At 35.1% G+C, this 24,101-nt stretch overlaps 1 protein-coding gene across 2 annotated transcripts in view; it reads left to right on the top strand.

Moving 5' to 3' along the window:
- ABCB11 (ATP binding cassette subfamily B member 11) overlaps positions 1–24,101 on the top strand; it is an 82,694-nt gene that overhangs the window by 17,550 nt on the left and 41,043 nt on the right. For both annotated transcript variants that reach the window (XM_006921165.1, XM_006921166.1), the window contains 6 exons: positions 9,626–9,713; positions 10,778–10,911; positions 12,581–12,752; positions 15,183–15,307; positions 16,726–16,900; positions 22,230–22,343. In XM_006921165.1, coding sequence (XP_006921227.1) covers positions 9,626–9,713; positions 10,778–10,911; positions 12,581–12,752; positions 15,183–15,307; positions 16,726–16,900; positions 22,230–22,343 — 808 coding nt within the window. The remainder of the gene's footprint in view (positions 1–9,625; positions 9,714–10,777; positions 10,912–12,580; positions 12,753–15,182; positions 15,308–16,725; positions 16,901–22,229; positions 22,344–24,101) is intronic.

Here is a 24,101-nt window from a genome sequence, read left to right as displayed (position 1 = left end):
TAAAGTATAAAATCTAAAATGGAAGCCACAAAGTCTTGTAATGTAATTGCGGAAGTGACATACCGTTATTTCTGACATAATCTCTTGGTCACACGGACCAAGCCTGCTACACATTGAGAGGGGACTACATGAGTATGCATACCAGGAGATAAGAATCATTAGATAAGAATCATACTACATGAGTATGCATACCAGGAGATAAGAATCATAGGGGCTCTTTGGAGGCTGACTTCCATAGCCATTGGGAAGCTCCTTTCCTCACTTGCCCCACGGGTGGGTGCATTGAGGTAGAAATCAGACTGTACTTTCTCTTGGATTTCAGTCTATTATCTTAGCAATGTGCATGTAGCATATGTATTCAAGTGCTTTTGAAGTTAGACACTTTAAGACCACATGCTTTTAAAAACAGCTTTATTGAGATACAATTCACATATATAATTCACCCATTTAACATGTACAAATCTATGGTTTTTATTATATTCACAGAGTTTTGCATCTATCACCACAATCAATTTTAGAACATTTCATTAGCACAAAAAGAAATCCTATTCCCCTTAGCTATCACTCCCCAATTTCCTATTTCCCCTAAGCCCTAAACAGCCACTAATCTACTTTATGTCTCTGTAGATTTGCCTGTTCTGGACATTTCACATAAATGAAATCATACAATATGTGGTCCTTTGTGACTAGTTTCTTTAATTTAGCATAATGTTTTCAAGGCTCATTTTATTTATCCATCCATGAGTTGATGGACATTTGAGTTGTTTCTACATTTTAGTTATTATAAATAATGCTGCTATAACCATTTGTATACAAGGTTTTGTATGGACCTATGTTTTCATTTCTTTTGAGTATATACCTAAGAGTGAAATTGCTGGGTCATATGGTAACTGTATGTTTAACCATTTGAGGAACTGTCAGACTGTTTTTCAAAGTGATTTACCATTTTACATTCCCTCTACCAATGTATGGGAGATCCAATATCTTCACATCCTAACTAATACTTCTTACTATCTATATTTTGATAGTAGCTCTAGTAGGCTAAATAATGTGCCCCCCCGCCCCACCCCCACCCCCAGATATTCAAGTCCTAATTCCCGGAATCTACAAATATTACCTTATGTGGAAAAAAAAGTCTATGCAGATATAATTAAGCTGAAGATCTTGGGATGGAGGAGATTATACTGGGTTATCCAGATGGGCCCTAAATGCAATCACAAGTGTTCATAAAAGGGACAGTTACTAAAAGGGAGATGGTGGGAGATTTGGCTGTAGAGAGAAGAGGAGAGGCAAAATGACCACAGAGGAGATTGAAGTGATGTCACAAGCCAAGGAATGTTAGCAGCTAACAGAAGCTGGAAGAGGCAAGAGACAGATTCTACCCTAGAGCCTTTAGATGTAGTTAGCACAACCCTTTTGGCACCTTAATTTCAACCTAGTGAAGTTGATTTCAGGCTTCTGGCCTCCAGAAATGTGAGAAAATAAAATTTTCTGGTTTTAAGACACCAATTTTGTGGGTTTTTTGTTGCAGCAGCCATAGAAAACTAATACGATAGCCATCCTAGTGAGTGCAAAATGGTATCTCATTTTGGTTTTGATTTGCAATTCCCTGATGAATAATGATGTTGAGTATCTTTTTAGGTGGTTATTGGCCATTGATACTTTTTTTTTTTTTTTTGAGAAATACCTGTATCATTTGCTCATTTAAAAATTGGGTTATATGTCTTTTTATTATTGAGTTAGTTTTCTTTACGTATTTTAGATATAAGTCCCTTACCAAATATATGATTTGCAAAATTTTTCTCTCATTCTTTGGGTTGTCTTTTCACTCTCTTAATGATGATTTTTGAAGTACTAAAGTTTTAATTTCAATGTTTTACAGTTTATCTATTTTTTGTTGTTGTTGATTGTGATTTTTGTGTTCTAAGAAACCATTGCCAAATCCAAGGTCATGAAGATTTATACCTATGTTTTGTTTTAAAAGTTTTATAGTTTTGCTCTTATATTTAGGTCTATGCTTCATTTTGAGTAAACTTTTGAATATAGTATGAGGTAAGGATCCAACTTAATTCCTTTCCACAGAGCTAGTCAGTCGTCTCAGCACTATTTGTTGGAAAGACTATTCTTTCCCCATTGAATAGTCTCAGAATCCTTGCCAAAATCAATTTACTATAAAAGTGAGGGTTTATTTCTGGACCTTTTATTCTATTATATGTCTGTCTTTATGTCAGTTATATGCTATTTTGTTTACTGTGGTTTTATGGTAAGTTTTGAAATTAGAAAGTGAGTCAACTAACTTTGTTGTTCTTTTCCAAAATTGTTTTGGTTATTCTGAGTCTCTTGAATTTTCTTATGAATTTAAAGATCAGTTTGTTTGATTTCCACAAAGGAGTCAGTTGGGATTTTCATAGGGATTGCACTGAATCTGTAAACCAACTTGGGGAGTATTGTCATCTTAATAAAATTAGTCTTTTGATCAATGAACATGGATGTCTTTCCATATATTTCTTTCAACAGTAATTTCTACTTTTCAGAATACAAATTTTGTACCTTTTTGTTAAATTTATTGGTATTTTATTTTTTTGATGCTATTGTAAATAGAATTGTTGTCTTAATTTCATTTTCAGTTTGCTTATCGCTACTGCACAGAAATATAATTATTTTTTGTATATTAACCTTGTGTCATACAATCTTGCCTTGCTGAACTACTTATTAGTTCTAATGGTTTTTAGTGAACTCTATGATTTTCCATAGAAGATCATGTCATCTGCAAATAGAAATTATGGTACTTCTTCCTTTCTATATGGATGCTTTTTATTTAATTTTCTTGCCTAATAACTCTGGCCAAAACCTCCAGTTCAGTGTCGAATAAAATTGGTGAGTACATACATTCTTTGTCTTGTTCCTGATCTTAGGGAAAAAAAATTCTGCTTTTCATCAATGAGTATGATGTTAGTTGTGATATTTTCAAAGATGTTCTTTGTCATATGGAGGAAGTTCCATTCTATTCCTAGTTGTTGAGTGTTTTTAACATTAAAGGACATAGAATTTTGTCAAATGCTTCTTCTGCATCTATTCAGATGATCATGTAGTTTTTGTCTATTTTATTATTGATATGGTAGATTAAATTGATTTTCCTATGTTGAAACACCTTTGTATTCCTGGGATAAATTCCATTTGGTCATGATGTATAATACTTGAATATGCTGCTGAATTTGATTTGCTAGTATTTAGTGTAGGATTTTTGTGTCTATATCTGTAAGAGATATTGGTCTGTATTTTTTTTTCTTATGATATCTTTGTCTATTTTTGGTATCTGGTAACACCGACTTCATAGAATGACTTAAGGAGTGTTTTCTCTTTATTTTTTCGGAAAAGTTTGTGAAGAATTGGTATTAATTCTTTAAATATTTGGTAGAATTTGTCAATGAAGCAATCCAATCATGGGTTTTTCTTTGTTGAAAGGATTTAATTCGTGATTCAATCTCTTTATCTGCTATAGATCTAGCCAAATATTTTATTTCTTTTTGAATCAGTTTCAGTAGCTTTGTACTTTATAGGAATTTATGCATTTTATCTAAATTAGATAACTTGTTGGCATAGAACTGTTTAAATTATTTGTTTACACTTTTTATTGCTGTAAGGTCAGTAGTAATGTCCCTATTTCATTTCTGACTTTAACTATTTAAATCTTCTCTATTTTTTTCTTGATTAGTCTAGCTAAAGGTTTATTGATTTTGTTTATTTCTGTGAAGACTCAGTTTTGGTTTTATTAATTTTCTGTATTGTTTTTCTATTCTTATTCATTTGTTTCCATGCTGATCTTTATTATTTCCTTCCTTAGCTTGTTAATGACTTAGTTTTTCTCTTCTTTTCCAGTGTCTTAAGATGAGACATTGAGTTATTGATTTAAGTTTTTGTTCTTTTTTAATATAGGCAATTAGAGCTATAAATTTCAATATTTGAAAAATAACAAGCTAATAAAGAAAACTACACCTCCGTAGATGCAGAAAAATCACTTTAAAAATTAAACATGTATCCATGCTAAAAGCTCTCAGAGTATTAGGAATAGAAAGATCTTTCTCAATTTAAAAAAGAGCATTTATAAAAATCCAACAGTTTACATTATACTTAATAGTGAAAGATTGGATACTCTCCCCTTAAGACTACAAACAAAGTAAGGATATATTCTCTCACTACTATTATTTAATATAATGCTTGAAGTTCTAGTCTCTGAAATAAGGAAGGAAGGAAAAAAAAAATACTGATATACTACTTAACACTACCGAATGGTACGCTAAAAATGTTTGAGATGGTAAAATTTATGTTATGTGTTTTTTTAACTATAATTAAAAAATCTCAAGATGTAAAAGGAAGAACTATAACCATCATTATTTGCAGAAGACGCGATTTTCTTTTTTTTATGGCTAACGAAGTTTGCTATACACACTGGGTCCATCAGAGTTATAATCTAGTTTGTTTTAGGCAGATAACGTAATTTTCAACACAACACAGAAAATCTCAAAGAACCTATAAGAATCTCCTAAAACAAATAAGTAAGTTCAGCAAGGTCACAGAATACCAGATGCACATAAAAAATTCAATAGTAGTAGTTCTATATGCCAGCAATAAACACGTGGGTACCAAAATTCAAAACATAATGCCATTTACAACTTCTTAAAATTTTTTACTTAGGTGTAAATCTAGCAAAACGTGTACAGGACTTGTATGCTGAAAACAACAAAATGCTGGTGAAAGAAATCAAAGATCTAAATAAATGGAGAGACATAATATGCTAAACAATTGGAAGATTTGATATAGTAAAGATGTCAACTCACCCAAATTGATATATAGGTTTCATGTAATACCTATCAAAATCCCAGTAAGATATTTTGTAGATATAGACAAAATTACTCTAAAATTTACATGATCATGGCAGCACAATTTATAATAGCTAAGATATGGAAGCAACCTAAATACCCATCAACAGATGATTGAATAAAGAAATTATGGTTCATATATACAATGGAATATTACTCGGTCATTAAAAAAAATGAAATCCTACCATTTGCAATGATATGGATGGACCTAGAGGTTATTATGCTGAGTGAAATAATTAGACAGAGAAAGATAAATACCAAATGATTTCACTTATATGTGGAATCTAAGGAACAAAAAGAACAAACTAATCAAAAACAGACTTACAAAAATAGTGGACAATTTGGTGACAGACAGAGGGGATGGGGGTTGGGAGGCTGGAAGAACGGGGTGAAGGGTTAAAGAAGTACAAATTAGTAGTTAATAGTTGGGTACAGGGAGCATGAGAGGGTTAATATGATGGTTAAGTGGAGGGAGGGAGCAATTGGGATCATTTTATGAATATTATAGATGTCTAACCAATGTACTGTATACTTGAAACCAATTTAAATAAATTTATATCAAAAATTTACATGAAAAGGCCAAAGAACTAGAATATCTAAAATAATTTTGAAAAAGAAGAATAAAGTGCAAGGAAACAATCTACTCATTTTCAAGACATATTATGTAGCTACAACAATCAAGGCTGTGTGATATTGACAGAGGAACAGAATAGAGAACTCAGAAAATAGATCCAAACAAATATGTCTAACTGATTGTTGACAAAGGTGGAAAAGCAATTCAATGGAGGAAAGATAAGTTTTTATCAAATAATGCTGAAGTAATTGGACATCCAGAGGCAAAAAATGAACCTATACAGAAATTAGCTCAAAATAGATTATGGACTTAAATGTAAAAATTAAACTGTAAAATCTTAGAAAAATAATTAGGAGACCATTTTTAGGTCTGTGGCTAGAGAAGGAGCTCTTGTTTCTGACACCAAAATCAGTCCATAAAAGGAAAATTGATAAATTGGACTTCATCAAAACTAAAACTTGTACTCTGCAAAAGACCCTGTTAAGAGGACGAAAAGACAAGCTACACACTGGGAGAGTATATCTGCAAATTATATATCTAACAAAAGACTAAGCTCTAGTATTCATAAACAACTCTCAAAACTTGATGGTTAAAGAAATCCTATTAGACTATGGGGAAAAGACCCGAACAGATATTTCACTAAGGATATAGAGATGGTAAATGAGCACATGAAAAGATGTTAAATAACATTAGTGGTTAGGGAATGCAAATTAAAATCAAAATGAGACTTCAGTACACATCTATCAGAATGACTAAAATAAAAAACGGTGATCATATCAACTGCTGGTGAGGATGTGGAAGACTGGGTCACTCATAGCTTGCTGATAGGGATGTAATATGGTGCAGCCACTCTGGAAAAGTTTGGCAATTTTTTAAAAAGCAGACATGCCACTATTACATGACCCAGCAATTCTATTCTTGGAGATTTACCCTAAAAAAAAATAAAAACTTATGTTCGCATAAAAACCTGTGCACAAAAGTTTACAGAAGCTTACAGAAAATTTGATTTGTAATAGACAAAAACTGGAAACAACCTAGATGCTTTTCAATGGGTGAGTGGTTAAATAAACTGTGATACATCTATACTATGAAATACTACTGAACAATTAAAAAGAATGAACTATTAATTAAACTTGAGAACTATGCTGAGTGAAAAAAGCCAATCCCAAGATGTTAACATGCTGTGTGATTCCATTTGTATAACATTCTTCAGATGATAAAACTATGACAATAGAGAACAGATTAGTGGTAGTCAGGGTTAAAGGAGGAGTAGAGGCTAGACAAAAGTATGTGTAAATATAGAAGGGCAACGTGAGGAATCCTTGTGGTAATGAGAACATTCTGATTTTGATTATATCAACGTCAACATCCTGGTTATGATATTGTCCTTTAGTTTTGCAAGATGTTAACCACTGGGGGAAAACTGGATACAGGGCACACATGAGCTCTCTGTGCTAATTCTCACACGTGAATCTACATTTATCTCAAAATAAAAAGGTTAATTAAAAATGAACAAATAGTTTCCTGGGTGAAAAAAAAAATTATTGTGGAGTCTCTGAAATGAAGATTGAGCTATTCTGGCAGTGTGCTAACATCGTGTATACATGTTCTAGCAACTTTACCCAGTGATAAGCCATTTGTACATAGGTTAATGTCCCACGCATTTAGAAATGCCTCTAACCCTCGATCACGAGGACATGAACGCATTTCTGGCAGCTTGTGATGCTTACTTTAGAGTTGACACTGATCTTCACTCCAAAGTGTCAGTGCTACCATGTCCACAGTGCATGAGAATCATTGAAAGGAAAACTTGTTAAGCAATGCACCTTGTCATAAAGACCTCTTAGGTATTTTAAATGAAAAACCTATGGCTTTGGTAAATCTGAAACCTTGAGGTGTAAATTGAGTGACTTGAGTTTATGATGCATTTATTTTTTATAAAAATCAAGGTAAAAATCTCATATATTAATAATTCATAAAATATCTCTTTCCTTTCCCTCTGTCATCTCACTCCCCTCTTCTTTCTTCCACAAACGAGTCAGGGAAATCTTAATTTATTCAAATAGATATATGTCAACTTTGCTATTAAAAATGATGCCCATTCTGTGGTCTAAATCACCTGCACACTTTATAAAATCCTTTTCATAATTTTATAATCACAAGAGTTTTCCACCAAGCAGATGATAAAGAGTTTGATGTGTGGTCAAAGGAAATAAGCCCGCCTGTTCTTTTCCTTCCTCTCAGTTTTTCTGATTGCTTTGTCCTGTTATCCCAGAAATGTTCTCAAGTAGTCTCTAAAACTCTAATAACTTTTCCTTCCCAAGAATAAAATATATATGAGTTAACCATTTATCTCTGGGATGCCTCAGGAGTGAAAAGAATCATAAACTACACATGTCCTTATCCATACCACCCAGCGATGACGTAATTCTCCTAAACTTTGCTCTAATAAATCCTGAGGCTGGCTCAGTGCTCAGTACTCTCAATCTACATAGGTTTGTTTACAACTGGCAGCTGTATTTTTCATGACAGGCATTTCATCACCTCTGCTTAGAGAGTGATTGTTCAATGAATGCACCACAGGAAGTCTAAGTAACTTTTGCACAAATGCCCATAGATTTCTGTTTTTGGACACCCAAATTCATTTACGGACAGAAAACTAAGAGTATGGATTCATTTATACATTAGAAGGCTTTACTTATAATACTATATTATATACTCTATACAGAGATACTTAGCTTTTGAAAGGGGCTCTAATTATGGATATTTATACACAAGTTTACGACTTTTTAGGTCTAATTCATTCTCAGAGTTCCCTTATATCACCATGAAAAACTGGGAATGTGGCAAACACATACATCTTAGTTGGTTTGGAGATTTTCAGAAGGGTTGACCAAAGAGTTTATCTCCCTTCCTCATTAGTATTTTGAAAGTCAAAGCAAAATCAAGAAACACTTATTGAGTACCTACTGTGTGGAAGGTATTGTATTAGGCTTCAGGCAGTGTGACCAAGCAGATTAACCCAGTCCTTGCCTCAAGTAGCTTGCAATTTACTAGCAAGACAAATATAAATAAATATTAATTGTATATATATTTATATATAATATATTCAATGTAAATATAAAAGATATTGGGTAATAGTGCCAGATGGCAATAAAAAAAATCTGTCATGGAATAATAATTTGTTCTGAATTAAATAAATTGTACTTCAATGCTTGGTCTAAGTTCAGTAGAGGGAGAGAACAAGTCAAACCTGGGTCACAAAAGGAAGTCCTGGTAGAAAGCAGAAAGCATGTGGGATGAGAGCATCTATGCTGAAGATGCTGCTTTCTCATTTTTGAAAGAAATGGACTCCATTATCATTTAACTTGTCTCTGAGTGTTAGAGTTGTCATCGATCAATACGTTGACTTTCTAATTATAAAATTCCTTGCATCCTAGGAGCAATTTCAGAATAATTTTTTCCTCCCCTCCCTGCCCTTGCCAATCCCAAACCCTATGCTGCAGCATGATAGTTGTGCTGGGAAAATGCTGTAGAGTTTTCTGGTTATTCCCCACAAGTTCTTTGGCTTCGGATTTAGAAGTTGCCCTGGGAAGTGAAGCTTCCTGGACTATAGTCAGCAGAAAGACTGCACTAATAAAGTGTTTTCCACCCTCTATGAGAAGGTGACACATACATTTCTCACAGTGTCACTCTAAAATGGAGGAGTTGAAATCCGACTTAGATTCTAAGAGGAGGTAACAGTAAGCTTCCTGATGTACAGCACATATTCTCTACCAGTGTCTTTTTAGACATCTGTACAGCTTTTTAAAACTTTTCCGTAGCTATGATTGGTCTATCACTGCATAATGAGCATAAGTGAAATGGGTCTCAGTGGACAGAGCACTGGGCTGCCATCTAGGGTCCCCTGGCTTCCAACAACTGCTGATTGATTATTTCACAAACTTATTGTCTCTGTGCATACGAATGAAGGAGGTAGGCATCTTTGCTGTGACTGGCACCATGAAAACTATTTAGGAATTTGTTTGGGATTGATTATATTTCTACACAGATAAAATACCTTACCCATGTTTAATAGGAACATATAACCCATATATTTTAAATTCCTCTGTACCCACAAATGTAATTTTTGATAGCTTGAGTTGTAACATTATTTTCCCCTCTTTTGAAGGTTGCTGGACATTGAAAGTGAAATGATCAAATTTGCCAGTTACTATGCTGGAACCGCTGTTGCTGTGCTTATCACAGGATATATTCAGGTTAGTAGCACCTCCATTTTATTTTTTGATCAACATTGGGGTTCAAAGACATTACAATGAAATGCAAAGTGTACTCTTTAACTTTTAAGTTATTCAGAAATCCTAAGGACTACAGTTTTATTTGGGAGTGGAGCATGAGAGAATGGAAAGGATTCTTCCTCTCAGTTGGCGTAAAGGTTATAAGCATTTGTCTAGAGAGATAGAGAAAAGACTTTTAGTTTCAATGTCCTGTCCTTGCTTGCCCTCCCTGCTTCACCCTCTCTTCTAAACTCAGAAATAGACAGTATAGGTGTATTAATAAAGGGAGAATGTGTGGTTTGGAGAAAGCTGGGCATAAATATAAAAGTGAGTTGAAAGAAAGCAAATCTTACTTTCTTTTCCTCCTTCATTGCTAAAGTCTCACCAAACTGCATTTCAACCCAAATTCTGTAAACCGAATCTAGAGCGTATTCTAGATTTTAATTATGAAAGGGCCTTAACCCCTATGAAGGAAGAAAAATATTTCATCTTTTGCCTTCTTGTGTAAAAAAAAATAATGAACCCTCCTACCCCCCATTCATTCAAGAATTCCAGGAAATTAGTGTTAGTTGAAAAGAGAAATGCATCAATTTTTTTCATTCTAACACCGGGAGTTTTAATGACAAGCTTGTGTTGCTTGGTCGGGATAACTCTTAGCCGATTCCCTGCTTATGACATAATTTTTGTCTTACTTTCTCTGAAAAGCATTGGCCAACAGCCTGAAAACTAAGCATAAATGCTTGTTGGCAGGCCTCTCAGGGGAAAATTCACTCAGAAGTGGCATGCAAAATAGTGTTAAGTCCAAAAATGGCAGAGCTGGATTCAAACCCAAATCTCTGGCTTCCCTGTTCACAGTTGTCCTGCTTACTTCCACCTGTGGGAGCAGATGCCAGCGCTCACACTTTAGTTGCCAAGAAGAGGCATTTTGTGAATTACTTTCCTCCTTTTCTCAACTGTTGTACTGAACATATTTTCTTCTGAAAAGAGAAGGAATTAACAAATATTTTTGACATCATAATGCTAAACATTCCTTGCTCCATTTTCAGATATGCTTTTGGGTAATTGCCTCAGCTCGTCAAATACAGAAAATGAGAAAATTTTACTTTAGGAGAATAATGAGAATGGACATAGGATGGTTTGACTGCAATTCAGTGGGAGAACTGAATACAAGATTTTCTGAGTAAGTGGCTGATAGGACGTTTTAATGTATGCATGATTTTTTGATAATAAAACATTTATTTCTAAATTAAATAACAAGTGGAAACATTTTCAGTTATTTTTGGTATGTTTTATCTCTTAAGTTAGGCTTTTTAAGCATGGCTTTTTCATAGGTAATGCTTTATCAAATATGATCATTGTAAATTGAAAGCCAGGATATTACAATATGGTTTGTAGGCCCTTGATTAAAATATTAGAAACAAAGTATTACAGAAGGGCGTTTTAAAATGTAGGGTTATTTGGCCTCAAACGGAGAAAGCAAGGGATGTCACAATCTAGGTATCTGTAAAGAAAATAATACAATTAGAACAAATTATCTTGCTTTATCTGTTGAGGTAATTTCCGTACGTAAAAACAAAAACAAAACAATTCATAATAGTTTAAGAAAGATTCAAACTAAAAAACTGGATTTAAATCCAGTTTATACTTAAATATTAGCTTAGATCATTAATAGCCCCCTCAATAATTCTTAATGAGCCCTGAGTAATTAAAGCCAGGTGTACCCTATTAAATTGAACGTTGAAGTCCTATGAAAGGTAATGTGTAGTGTAGTGAAGATAAAAGCAGACTGAATGTTGGGACCCTTAGATTCTAGCATTCATTCTGCCTCTTACTATGACCTTGAACCGATACATAACCTTGCTAGAATACAATTGTCTAATTTCTAGGTAATGTCTTAGGTTCTTTTTTCCTATCAAGTCTTGAGCCCTATTTGTTCCATTTGGACAAGAGATTATGGAAATGTCCCTAGGAATGTAAATTTAATTTAACTATATTCAACCAATATTCTGGAGCACTTACTCTATGCAAGGCATAAAGATAAAGCACAGAACTAATCTCAAGGAATTTAAGACTAGTAAGGAGGATGAAAGGTGCAAGTAAATAAATAATCAGAACAAATACATGTTGATTGCTTACTATATTGTAGGCCTGTTTTACATACCCTACATATATTAGGAAATCCTCATTACTACCCATTGATGTAGGGTCTGTCATTATCCCCATTTTACAAATGAGGAAATTGAGGCACAGTAAGGTTAAGTAACTTGACCCAGAAAAGCTGGTGTTTCAATTCAGAGTCTGGCTCTGGAGTCTATGCTATTCTTTACCACTATTCTTTACTGTTTATAAGTAGAATGCAATAATTACATACACATACACACATATACAGATTAATTATATTGCTATGGAAACACAGGGAGGACAATGTTACTTCTTTCTAGGGAATTATATTAGTTTTTATGAATTAGGTGATATGTGAGTAGAACCTTGAGGCTGAAAGGACTTAGCAGGTATAAGAAGGAAAGAAGGGCTCTTTAGGACAGACCAAAGATATTAGCTATAAAAAAGAAAGAGACAAATAGGATGGTTTCCAAAAGTCTTTGTCAAAGTTTAATGAACACCAGTTAGGAAAACTGGGTCAAGGACAAACTTACTTGGCTATGAGGGGAGAGGCTTGATGACCTCCCAAGCTGCAGCTAATTTTCCAAGATGTGAGAGTCAGTTATGTTTCCCAAGGGCAATAGGGCACAGAGATGGGAGTATTTAAAAGGGAAAGACTGAGGTTTCTCAGCAAGACATTTGAATTGACCAAATTCCATTTTAGTGATCAAAGCCTCTCTTGTTTCTAGTGATATTAATAAAATTAATGATGCCATTGCCGACCAAATGGCCATTTTCATTCAGCGCATGACCACAAGCATCTGTGGGTTCCTGCTGGGATTTTACCAGGGTTGGAAACTGACCTTGGTCATTATCTCTCTCAGCCCTCTCATTGGGATTGGAGCAGCCATCATTGGTCTGGTAAGAATATCTTCTCATTTCTCCCCATGAGAAGACATTTGCTCTGAGAAAGAGCCAAAAATATAAGCTTGAGTCCCTTCTCCTAAGTATATTTAGTCAACATCTTTATTACTATTTTGATCGATTATTCCTTGGTATCAAGTGACATTTCATAGATTAAGTATTAATGATAACAAGATCATAAATATTATTGTAGTAATAACAATAACAGCTACATGTATTGAGCATTTACTATTTTGCCTGGCACTATGAGGAGGTTCATATACATTATCTGTAATTTTTACAACAGTCTTATAAAGTATTAATGCCATTTTAAATATAAGAAATCGAGGCTCAAAAAGGTAAAAGGATTTACCTGTCTGAGACTGCACAGCTAGGATGCAATAGTATTCAACTTCAAGGGAGCTGAAATCCAAATTTCCACTCACTCTCCAATATGCCTATTGCTTTCCATGATCTCTCAAGCTAGACTCTCCCCTCCAAAACTTCCAACAAACATACCCAGGTCAGTAACAAGCACATAAAAGAGATTTCTGCAATCATAACTCTGTTCTCCATTTCATGTGAGCAGTTGCAGAGAGAGGTTACCTGACCCATTCTGAACAGTTTCCCAATAGTCTCCATTCTCCAAGTATGCAGGTCAAGAAAAAATGTAGGAGTAGGAATTTTGGGTCATCTAAGTCAAAAAAAAAAAAAAAACTAACCAAGAATTGAGAAATTATTATATCTTACTTTTAGAGCAGCCACGTTAGATAGCAGGTCATAGGATCAGACTCAGGCACACTAATAATTTGCCGTAATGAGAGTAGAATTCAAATGAAAAGCTCATATCATTGAGTAACAGGTACCAATCTCCATGATGATATTTTCTAGCAAAAATATTCTCTACAATCCACTAACTATACTATTCAAACTTTTCCCAGTTAAGACAGAGGGAAAATAGCAAAGAGCTCATTCCACTTAACTAGGTCACTCCCTGGCTCTTCATCTGGCTCAAGAAAGATATGTTTAACCCCTCAAAACTTAAGTTTCCTCATCTTAAAAACAAGGATAATACCTCCCAAAGTCATCGTGATGACTTTGTCAAATTCAAGGCATAATCCATGGTATGCACTTAGCCCAGCATCTGGCACAGAATTCATTACAAAAGAAATATTAGCTTTTATTGTTTTCCAATCCATCATATCATGCAAACATTCCAACAGCCTTTCCTACCAAATGCTTTCCAGCTGCACTCCTAGGAGCCTCAGTTTCCACAGAGGCCCTGTGAGGATTCTGCTAACATTGGATTCAGATTTTTTTCCTCCTCCACATACATTTAATCTCTTTCTTCAAACTCATGCTAGATTAATATTCATATTCAAATGGATCGTATATCACATTTTAACATGTTGGAGACCCAACAGGTAGCCTGGTTAACTTAGTTTTAAGCAGGCTTAGAGCACGGTTTTTCTTGCCTCAGTGCCCATATTTCAACTTCTTGTAAGTGCATCACTGACTTGGAATGTGGTAGCTCTGCACTGATTTCTTCTTGAATTCAAGTCTGGGCATGTTTGTGTAAAATGACACAAGCCACTTCACTAGGCTCAATTTAATACCAGAAGAAAGAAAGGTGGAGAGGCAATATATGGCACGTTGGATGTTATTGTGGGTTTTGTTTGCCTTTGACTGACTTTTATACTTATGATGAAAAAAATGAGCAATTGTTAGATATTTCCCAAACTACACCTTTTCAGCTACTGTATCAGTTTAATTGAAGTATCCTGAGATTATTTAATGTGCCATTACAATAAAAACTGATAACGTTCACAACTACTTAATTTTTCATTACCGTTGTTCATTATTAAACGCAATGTCTTTTTTATTTCCTTTTGTAAAAAGCAAAGGTAGATAGTTGAGCCCCTATAGTTGAGTCAAAATAGTGTAATATTTACTTGAAGCTTTCTTCTATAGAATGCCTCTGTAGCACCATATCTTTGCATGCTCGGTACCTCTCTCTCATTCTATATTCTGACTAACATGATGCCTGCATCGATTGGCCTCTGATCTTTGCCTCTGATGTTTATCTGTGAATTGTGCAATGGCCTTTGGCCGATAGCAATGAAACGTGGTATGGCTGACTTGAAAACTTCACTGCTGTAGACTGAAACACTGTGGTCTCACAGAATTCCCTATTTGAGATTTATTCTGTGAGAGGGTGTTTGAGGCTGATGTTTAGTGCAGTCATTTTGATATGTCAACAAACACCTGTGGATGGAGCTTAACAAAGTTGGACCAAATTCGTTCCTCAGTGAATGCTGTTACAGTGAGAATCTAGTCTTATATTAAACCATGCCACTTGTTTACTCTCCTAAATGAATCCCTGAGTGACAGACAGAACTTTCCTAATTACCTGGTCTTCACGTTTTATTTTCTTCTTTTGGATTTTAGAGTGTGTCCAAGTTTACTGACCATGAATTGAAAGCCTATGCCAAAGCAGGGTCAGTGGCTGATGAAGTTATTTCATCTATTCGAACAGTGGCTGCTTTTGGTGGTGAGAAAAGAGAGGTTGAAAGGTTGGTTAATTGAAATATCTGCCACGCTTCTGAATTTCATTGATGCACACATTACCCCGAACCTTCCCCATTTTGTACAAAATCACCTTGGTCTATGGTACCCTGAGGGAGATTTAGTTCAAAAGGTAGCTAAGCAGAGTAATTAGATTGATCAAAGCACTGCAAGGACTCCCAAGCCTTTAGTTATATGTTTTTGAAGGTGTTGTAATTGGTAATTTTTAGAAAGCCATGTTGGGTTAGATATTTCAAACTCTGGTGGAGTGTATATATACATACTACATACTGCATGACAGTCTATAACATTGTTTGATGCCATTAAAGAAAAGCCTACCATCTAAAACATAATACCACACATTTTTATTTGACATTTTTTATTCAGTGTGTTTTATTTAGCTACTGTACTACACACCCTTCATCAAGTCTGATAAGATTTTGATTTAATCAAATTTAGCATTGATATATATAGACCATCATTCTAGGAGACTAATTCTCAATGAAAAAAAAAAAAAACCTAAATGACCAAAACAACACAGTTGTCAAAAATTGATTTCATTTATTCTTCCATTTATCTAGCATGTATTGAGTGCTTACTAGGTGCCAGGTACTGATTTTATAAAATAATCACCAACTTAATCAAGCTTTTATTTCATGTGTTGTAGATCTAACATGATGGTGTTATTCTCAATTGCTAGCAAATTCACCAAATAAAAAAGAGAATAGGATTCAATTTTGTCCTATGAAATGTTAAAAGTTCTCTATTAATTTATTTTTTGAGACACAGGAAGACAGTTACAGAATGCCTGAGCTTTAAGGCAATGTCCACTATTAATGGCTAAATCTTAGAATTACTGAAATTTAGCATTTGGATTGAATTTCCACATAGTCCCATGTCCCATGGCTATGGACCAGTCATGTTACAACAGAGCATTCTTGGTCACAGGGAAGAAGGGTGAGTATATGTAGATGAGTTGGTGCAAACACTAGTTTCAAACCTGGGAGGAAAACAGTTGCATTATTTTTTAATAGAAAGCATGTCATGTGACTTAATAAAACAATTCAAGCACAAATAGTACTGGATCCCTTGTGTCCAAGCATTTGTGCTGTAAATTCTTTTCTCTTTGGGGCAAAGCTTAATCCACTGTACTCCTTCAAGAAATAATCAACTATGAGGCTTTGTTAAGCATCATCCCTTCAACACATTTCATCACCAGGTTGAAACAAACTTTAAATAACTACACAGAAGTTATTAGTTTTATTTTGTTCTGTTTTGTTTTGTTTTGTTTTCCCTAAAGCTGCTCTGTGTTTGGGTGATTTTTTAATCATTGAAGAAAATCACTGCATTGTGGTCTGTTTTAAACATTCTAACTTGAGTTGCAACTGCTGATTCTGAAATAGACTCAAATGTTTTCTCTTCATAGGTATGAGAAAAATCTTGTGTTTGCACAGCGTTGGGGAATTAGAAAAGGGATAGTGATGGGATTCTTTACTGGATTCATGTGGTGTCTCATCTTCTTCTGTTATGCACTGGCCTTCTGGTATGGCTCCAAACTTGTCCTGGATGATGGAGAATATACAGCAGGAACCCTTGTCCAGGTATTTTGATCTTGATGACCCACACATAATATTTCCTGCTAGTATCTTAGAAAAACCCATAGTTAAGGCATTTAGTTTATTCCTTTAATGTCTGAGGGAGGAAAGCATCAATGATTTGAAGGAGTCCATCTGCAGAAACAAGCAATATTTATACAATCTCTAGTAAAGGGAAGCTGAGCATTTGAACTGACGAGACCAGCGATTTAATGATTTTCATTTAAATGAAGATTTTATAGCTGTAAAACAATGATTTTCTGACTGAGTCCAAAAGGTAATATGCCATGGAAATTGTGATCTCTGAGTTAAAAATTAGCAGCTCATGTAGTTGAGCTCAATAATAGTACAAGATAAGGGCTATTTGTGAAACATAATGAGTTACTAGAATACCAGTTCGATAATATCCTCAATTGAACAGATAATAAATACAACCATATTTTATTACTCACTTGTGCTATAGTCATGCTATAGCTACTTTAATTTTCAATATCCTTTCAATTGTTCTTTCAAGAATTAATTACTGAGAATCCACTATATGCCAGACACATACAAAGTGCAGGGGCTTCAATAGTGAGCAAAGAAATGTGATCTTCACCCTGATGGAATTTATAGTTTAGTAGGGAAGATGAGCAATAAACAAATAATGACATAAATGCATAATGGCAAACAGAAATGTGCTATAAAGTAGAAGACAGGGAACCTTGACAGCGAATAGCAGAGTTACCAGGTATGGTTGGGGGCAGGGAAAGTGCTTCCTCCTGTTCACTCTGCTTAGCTTATGGTCCTTCCTGTTAAAGCGGGACTCTTGTCATTGTTCAGATTCTCAGATGAACGGCACTTCCACAGCCAGGCCTTCCATGCTCATCCAATCTTTTATTCTCTTACATGGCTTGGTGATCTTTTCCTTCAGAGCACTTGAATGAAAATGAACATTTGCAGTTATTGACATTTGTTTCTACTCCTTTCCACCCTCACACTGAGGCTAGGGAGGTCAAACATGAAATACATGTTTCATTTGGCCTATTAATTATTTAATTAAGTATATTATTTTAAAAAACATGGAGATGGGAAGTGGTTTCATATATGATTCTTAAATAAAATATTTTTGTTCCAGATTCTAGGTTGGACAGGCACCAGTTAAACAAACAAACAAAAATCTTATATACCAGAAATTTGCTGGCTGAAAGCCTGCAATTTGAGATTTACTGCTTTAATTTAAATGTATTTCTAGGGAAGGTTGAATGACAATTTTATTTCAAATAGATATAATAGATTATCAGAGGTCAAAACATAATCATTCTAAGCCACTGACTTTATTTCATTAACAGCATAAAACACTAAGAGCAATATTTTAAAATTCAGTTCTTCTTTGCAAGATGAACAGTTGTCATCACTTAAACTTTATTACAAAATTAAATATGATAATACATGTTACAGTGTTTTGTAAATCTTAAAGGGATGGTGTGTAGCTGGAAAATGTTACTATTATTGTAATTTACCCACTTCCTTAACTTTAATATAGCTTTGCACACTTAAAAAGCTAGTGAAAGTATTACAGGTTGAAATATGTCTATAAATTCCCTTGTCTTTATTGATCTAATAACTCTTAAGAATTTTCAACATTTACCAAACTAGAGAATTGACTCTAGTCCCGGCTGCTTATATCTGCTCATTCTACAGAAGGGCATGAGTTGAGAAAAGACATCCTTTCATTCCATGCCTGCAAGGAGAGGAGAGAGGAGGGCACGAATAATAGTTAGAGGGCAAAATAAATTGGTAAATTGAAAATTAAATAATACATGATTCCAATTCAAAATACTGAATTAAAAAAAACCCCTTGGTAACTCTCTCTCTAGCAAGAACCAATTTTATGGGTCTCTTAAAAGGTAAACTAAGGCATATAAAAAATTTTAGGTGTTTATTTGAGCAAAAATAATACCAATTAGGCAGTGCCAAAACAGAAGTCGTTAGAAAGGCTTCACTGATAAGAACAAGGGGAAAGACTTTTATAGAGGTGGAAGCAAAGCAAGGAAATTGTTTGGTTGACTATAGCTGAAACAATTGCCTTGTTTGGGAAAGCCTAACTGGCTATTTGTGATTGGTTGTCTTTAGATTTTGATTTCTTAACCTTCAGGTATTTTGTGCTAAATTTTGATTTGCTTATGTAGGCTACTATGGCATTAAAGTCACCTAATAGCCTTCTTGTTTAACTAATTTAACATTTGTCACCTTCAAGTTTCCTGCCAGTTGGACTGTGGGCTATTCTACACCTTCTGTAAATAAATCTTTCAATGGATATTTCTTGACTCGTTACTATGTACAGACATGGCATACTATGTGTCTCTAACATTTTAATCATCAATCATTATCTCACCTTTTATTCCTAACTTCTTCCAGCAAGCTTCTTTCCTTTACACATTAAGACATTTTTCTTTGGAATGGTGAGAAACATCTTCTAACAGTATAATCATTGATTGTTTCTCTCTCTCTCTCTCAGTCTCTCTCTCTCTCACTCCACTCTCCACTCTCCACTCTCCACTCTCCACTCTCCACTCTCCACTCTCCACTCTCCACTCTCCACTCTCCACTCTCCACTCTCCACTCTCCACTCTCCACTCTCCACTCTCCACTCTCCACTCTCCACTCTCCTTTCCTCTCTCTTTTGCTCACATGTGCACATACCTTTTTGGCCATACTTTTGAGTAGCAAACTATGAAATCTGAGTATGAATGAGCTGAGTTGAGTGTTTTAATTCTAATTAAATTCAAAACTAATTAACACTGTTAATTAACACTGTTAATTCAAAACTAATTAACACTTAGGTTAATCTAACACATTTTGTGATGCACAAAATCATTATTGGCTGTATGGTAATTGAGCATAAATGGTAAGTAGTTCGCGTAAATGACTGTAATTAGTATCACACATACAGAGACAAAATCGCACTCTGATCTACAAGGAAAAAAAGATAAAAGGGAACTGAATGGTGTAAAGGGCTGCTCTTTACTCTCCTCTTAAGTTTCAGGACCCAACAATAAGAAATAATAGCAGTAGTAGAGAGTAACATTATTTAGTGTGTACAAGGTGTGAGGAAGCACTGAGTGAGGCATTTAATAAAATTACCATATGTAATACTCACAACTTCATTCTATAATTGATGTCATTATACTACCCATAAAATGAAATGGAGCTATGAGGTTGAGAAACATGTGCCAAGTGGCACAGAGTGGAATTTAAACACTAGTCCCTATGACTCTGAGGCCTGATCCATTAACCTCTGTTTTTCTACCTCTGGATCTGTCTTCTAAGAAGCCACAGATACCCCTTTCCTCCAGCACAGCACACAGATAAATACTACCCCAGCAGTCCTTCTTGCTCTCCCTTTTCCCATACTAGTGTCCACAGGGCTAAAGACTGATATTTGGGGTCAGAAATGATGTGTACTGGGATGTGTACTAGCTCTCATGAAGTATTAGGTGCGTGCCTCTGTCCTGTCTCACTCACTCTTCCCCTGAGAACTCTGAAAGAGACATTTGCTTGAGGTAATACTTGCAAAGCCTGGCTGAGCAAGGATTTGACCCCAAACCTTTGTTTAGGACCGTAATGAATCAGTCTAGAATTCTGACCAGGGGCCAGCAAACTATGGACTGCAAGTGAAAACTAGCCTGCTGCCCGTTTTTGTAAATAAAGTTTTATTGGAAAATGGCAACAACCATTTGTTTAATATTGTCTATGGCTGCTTAATAGCCATAGACAATAGCAGAGCTGAGTTATTGCTTCGGAGCCCACATGGCCAGAAAAGCTTAAAATATTTACTACCTGGCCTTCTACAGAAAATGTTTGCTGACCCCTGATGTGGGACATGTGGAAAGCTTCCTTTGCTCAAGTAGAAAGACTTTGGATGAAGGTGGTCTTAACCCAAATTACACCACAATTGCCATTCTGTCTATTCCCCTCATCACTTCCTTAGTAGGGACTATTGCTTCTTTCATCATTGTCAGTACTATTATGTAACTGAACTGGATTAATCACCTTTACATGCATTATCTCATTTAATTCTCATAATAATCCCATGAAGTATATGTTATTATTATTTTTGTGTTATAGATAAAGAAATCAGACTTGAAAGATTATGTAATCTGCCCATAGAAGGAACTACTCACCATAATTAAGGAAAAGGATCAGAAGGACGGATGAAGAAAGAATATTCGTCCTCATACATAGAGTGAGAAATTCAAGGAGAAGTCAGGAAGGGGCTGACCCACATCATCCTGATGTGTGGAATGAAGTGGTTACTGGAGATGGCTGGGAGTGTCTGAGAAGCCCCATGGTCCAGCCATAAGGAAGAAAGAGCAGGGAGGGACTCTGGGAAGAATACAGCTCACGGAAACCACCACAGACTAAGATCATTTGATTACTTGAAAAAGACTACATTCATTCAGGGGTCAACCTTTAGCTCAGCAAATAACTGCAATCCCCAGCAGAGGGTGGTTATTGAAACATCCTCCCTGTAAGTCATGTGACTGGCAATCATTCTGCGGTTGAAAGGAGACAGGGAAGGAGTCTTGTGCTCCTTCTAAAGACCAATGAGAGGAATTTGCCTCATTGCCTATTCATTTATAAACAGCACAGATAAAAACAGAGTGCTCTTTGGTAGGAACATCTAATCATGATCAGGTAACCTTCACCTAACTTAATGAGATGGATGGGTTGGCGAGTCAAGGACAGCCTCCTGAGCTCTGCACAGCAACCTGGCCACTCTACCTGCATGCAGCCACCAGCAGAGGAGCCTGGGAACTAGACAGAACATTAGTCAGGAGCCTGGGTCCATATACTGCTCTTCCACTTAATATATGTTGTGACATAGGGTTAGTTAAGAAACCTCCATACGTTTCAATAAAATCTTCTGTTGTAAGGATTAAGTGAAGTAATACAGGTAAAGTACTTAGAAACATACTTATTATTATTGTTATTATTATTGCTAGTAATAGTATAGTACTACTAGTGGTAGCAATAGTTATCCTAATAACTAGGATATGAGTAGCTATAATGTAGCAGCAGTAGCAGATCTATATTACATATTACATATACCAGTCTCTAGGACAATCAAGCTAATCATAGTATCTTTATTGTTTCAGGGATCTTTTAACCAGAAAAATAAACCAAAACATTAGAAGTTCTTTTATATAATGAATCCAATGATCATAGCACTCTTCTAACCCGCTTCGTGTTGATTGAAATCTCCGAGTTCACATGGATAGCCCAAAAGATAATGCTATTTACAAATTGACAAAAAACACATAAAAACTATGTTTATCTTTTCTCATTTCAGATTTTTCTCAGTGTCATAGTAGGAGCTTTAAATCTTGGCAATGCATCTTCTTGTTTAGAAGCCTTTGCCACTGGGCGAGCAGCAGCTACCAGCATTTTTGAGACAATAGACCGGGTATGTAAAAGCCAAAAGTAAAGGTCATTCATAGATTGGGGGTGGGGAGAGGAGTGAACTCCTGAGGAATTTACTCTCAGTGTTAAAAATTTATGAGGAACTATCACAATGTCCTTCATTCAGCAATACTTAACAGGTGCTCTCCTGAGCCAGGCCCCACTAGGAATTGGGAGTGCAAGAATGAAATAGAACAAATAAAGCACCTGGTTCATATCATACTGGGAAACAAGTAATAAAGAAGTAAGCACATTCAAAGATTAGATAATATTAGACAGTAATAGGTACACTGAAAGAAATAAAATAGGTCAACTCGATAGTGATTGGGGTTGGGGAAGGAGGCTTTAAATTGAGCTACAAGGATGGGTGACATCATCTCTGAAGAGTTAGTATTTGAGCTGAGAATCAAAGGAGAAGAGTTAGCCATGCAAAGGCAAACTGGGGGAGGGGAGGAGTGGTGCATGGGAGATAAGAGCAGGGAAGGTGTTCACAGAAAAAGGACACCCATGCTGGAAAGGGGCTTGGTAACTGCAAGGAAGTAAAACAAGGTCAGAGTGACAGAACGTAGTGAGTAAAGGAAAGGGATCAGATCATTCAGGACTGTAAGGCCAATTTCATAAGATTGGATTGTCTTCTAAATGTGACAGGAAGTCTCTATATGCTTGAAAAGGAACCAGTAGCCTGGCTAGGATTTTCCTGGTTAATCTATTGAAGTACATCAAAAGTCAAGCTAGAAAGTCAAAATCCAAGAACAGAATAGGGAAGATGGCGATATGTTGTTCTTTCTCTCAGAAAAAATGCCCTGGACTGAGAATCAGAAGCCCTAGAAATCCAGACATGCTTCATGGGTCCCCTAAATCATAACTATTTTTAAGGCATATGACCTGCTTGAGAAAATTTCTCACCACTTTGTTTTATATTTTGGGGTTTCATATATTGGGGTATGAAGAGACTGTCAAAAATCACATAGACATGTTGAGCTATCCAAATTCTGCCTCTTTCTTACAGTTGTTATATGCTCAAGTAAGATGATGAGTTTAAAACTCCCTGAAACTATTACAGAAAATTAAGGCATTCAAAAATTATTTTACTATCTTTATTAGAAAAGCAGGGAGAAGAAAGTAAATTACATGATAGCCCTTAATAGAGATACGATGATAAATTTCTCTCATGAGTGTGGAAGAGGGAAGAAGCTAACCCTGGAGTGTTCTAGCAGCAAGAGATGGCCCTCACTCTTGTCTGATTAACTAGAATGGTTAACTACTAGATTAGACACACTACTAATAACAAAGGAGAAATTCAGCATATCAGTTGAAAGCTGGTAGTATTTGAAAACGCCACTTGAGGACATTCAGTTAGTTTTAATCATCATTTACAATAGTTACTCAAATGTCATAGTAATATATCAATTAAATAATAATAAAATTAAATTAATGTGATATATATCAATTATATAATTGACATATTTCATATTAAAATTAATTATATGTTAGTTACTTATGTGTTTGTGGTATATATATGTAACATATCATATCACTATTCTATGTAACATAACATACTTATACTATTATATATATTATATATATAAGTATGTAACATACTACATACTTATACTATTCGTATGTAGTAATATATCACATATTAATATCTCATTAAATGGTAATATTATTACTATTATTAATAATTATTTAATATGAAAGCAACTTATCTTTAGCATATCTCTGCAAAGTTTTACCTGGTTACTATTCAGTTTTATGAGTC

Source organism: Pteropus alecto, unplaced genomic scaffold (assembly GCF_000325575.1).
Source record: "Pteropus alecto unplaced genomic scaffold, ASM32557v1 scaffold3, whole genome shotgun sequence".
NCBI lineage: Eukaryota > Metazoa > Chordata > Mammalia > Chiroptera > Pteropodidae > Pteropus > Pteropus alecto.
The sequence above is the reverse complement of the archived record's forward strand: the minus strand, read 5'-3'. Positions and strand labels throughout refer to the sequence as shown.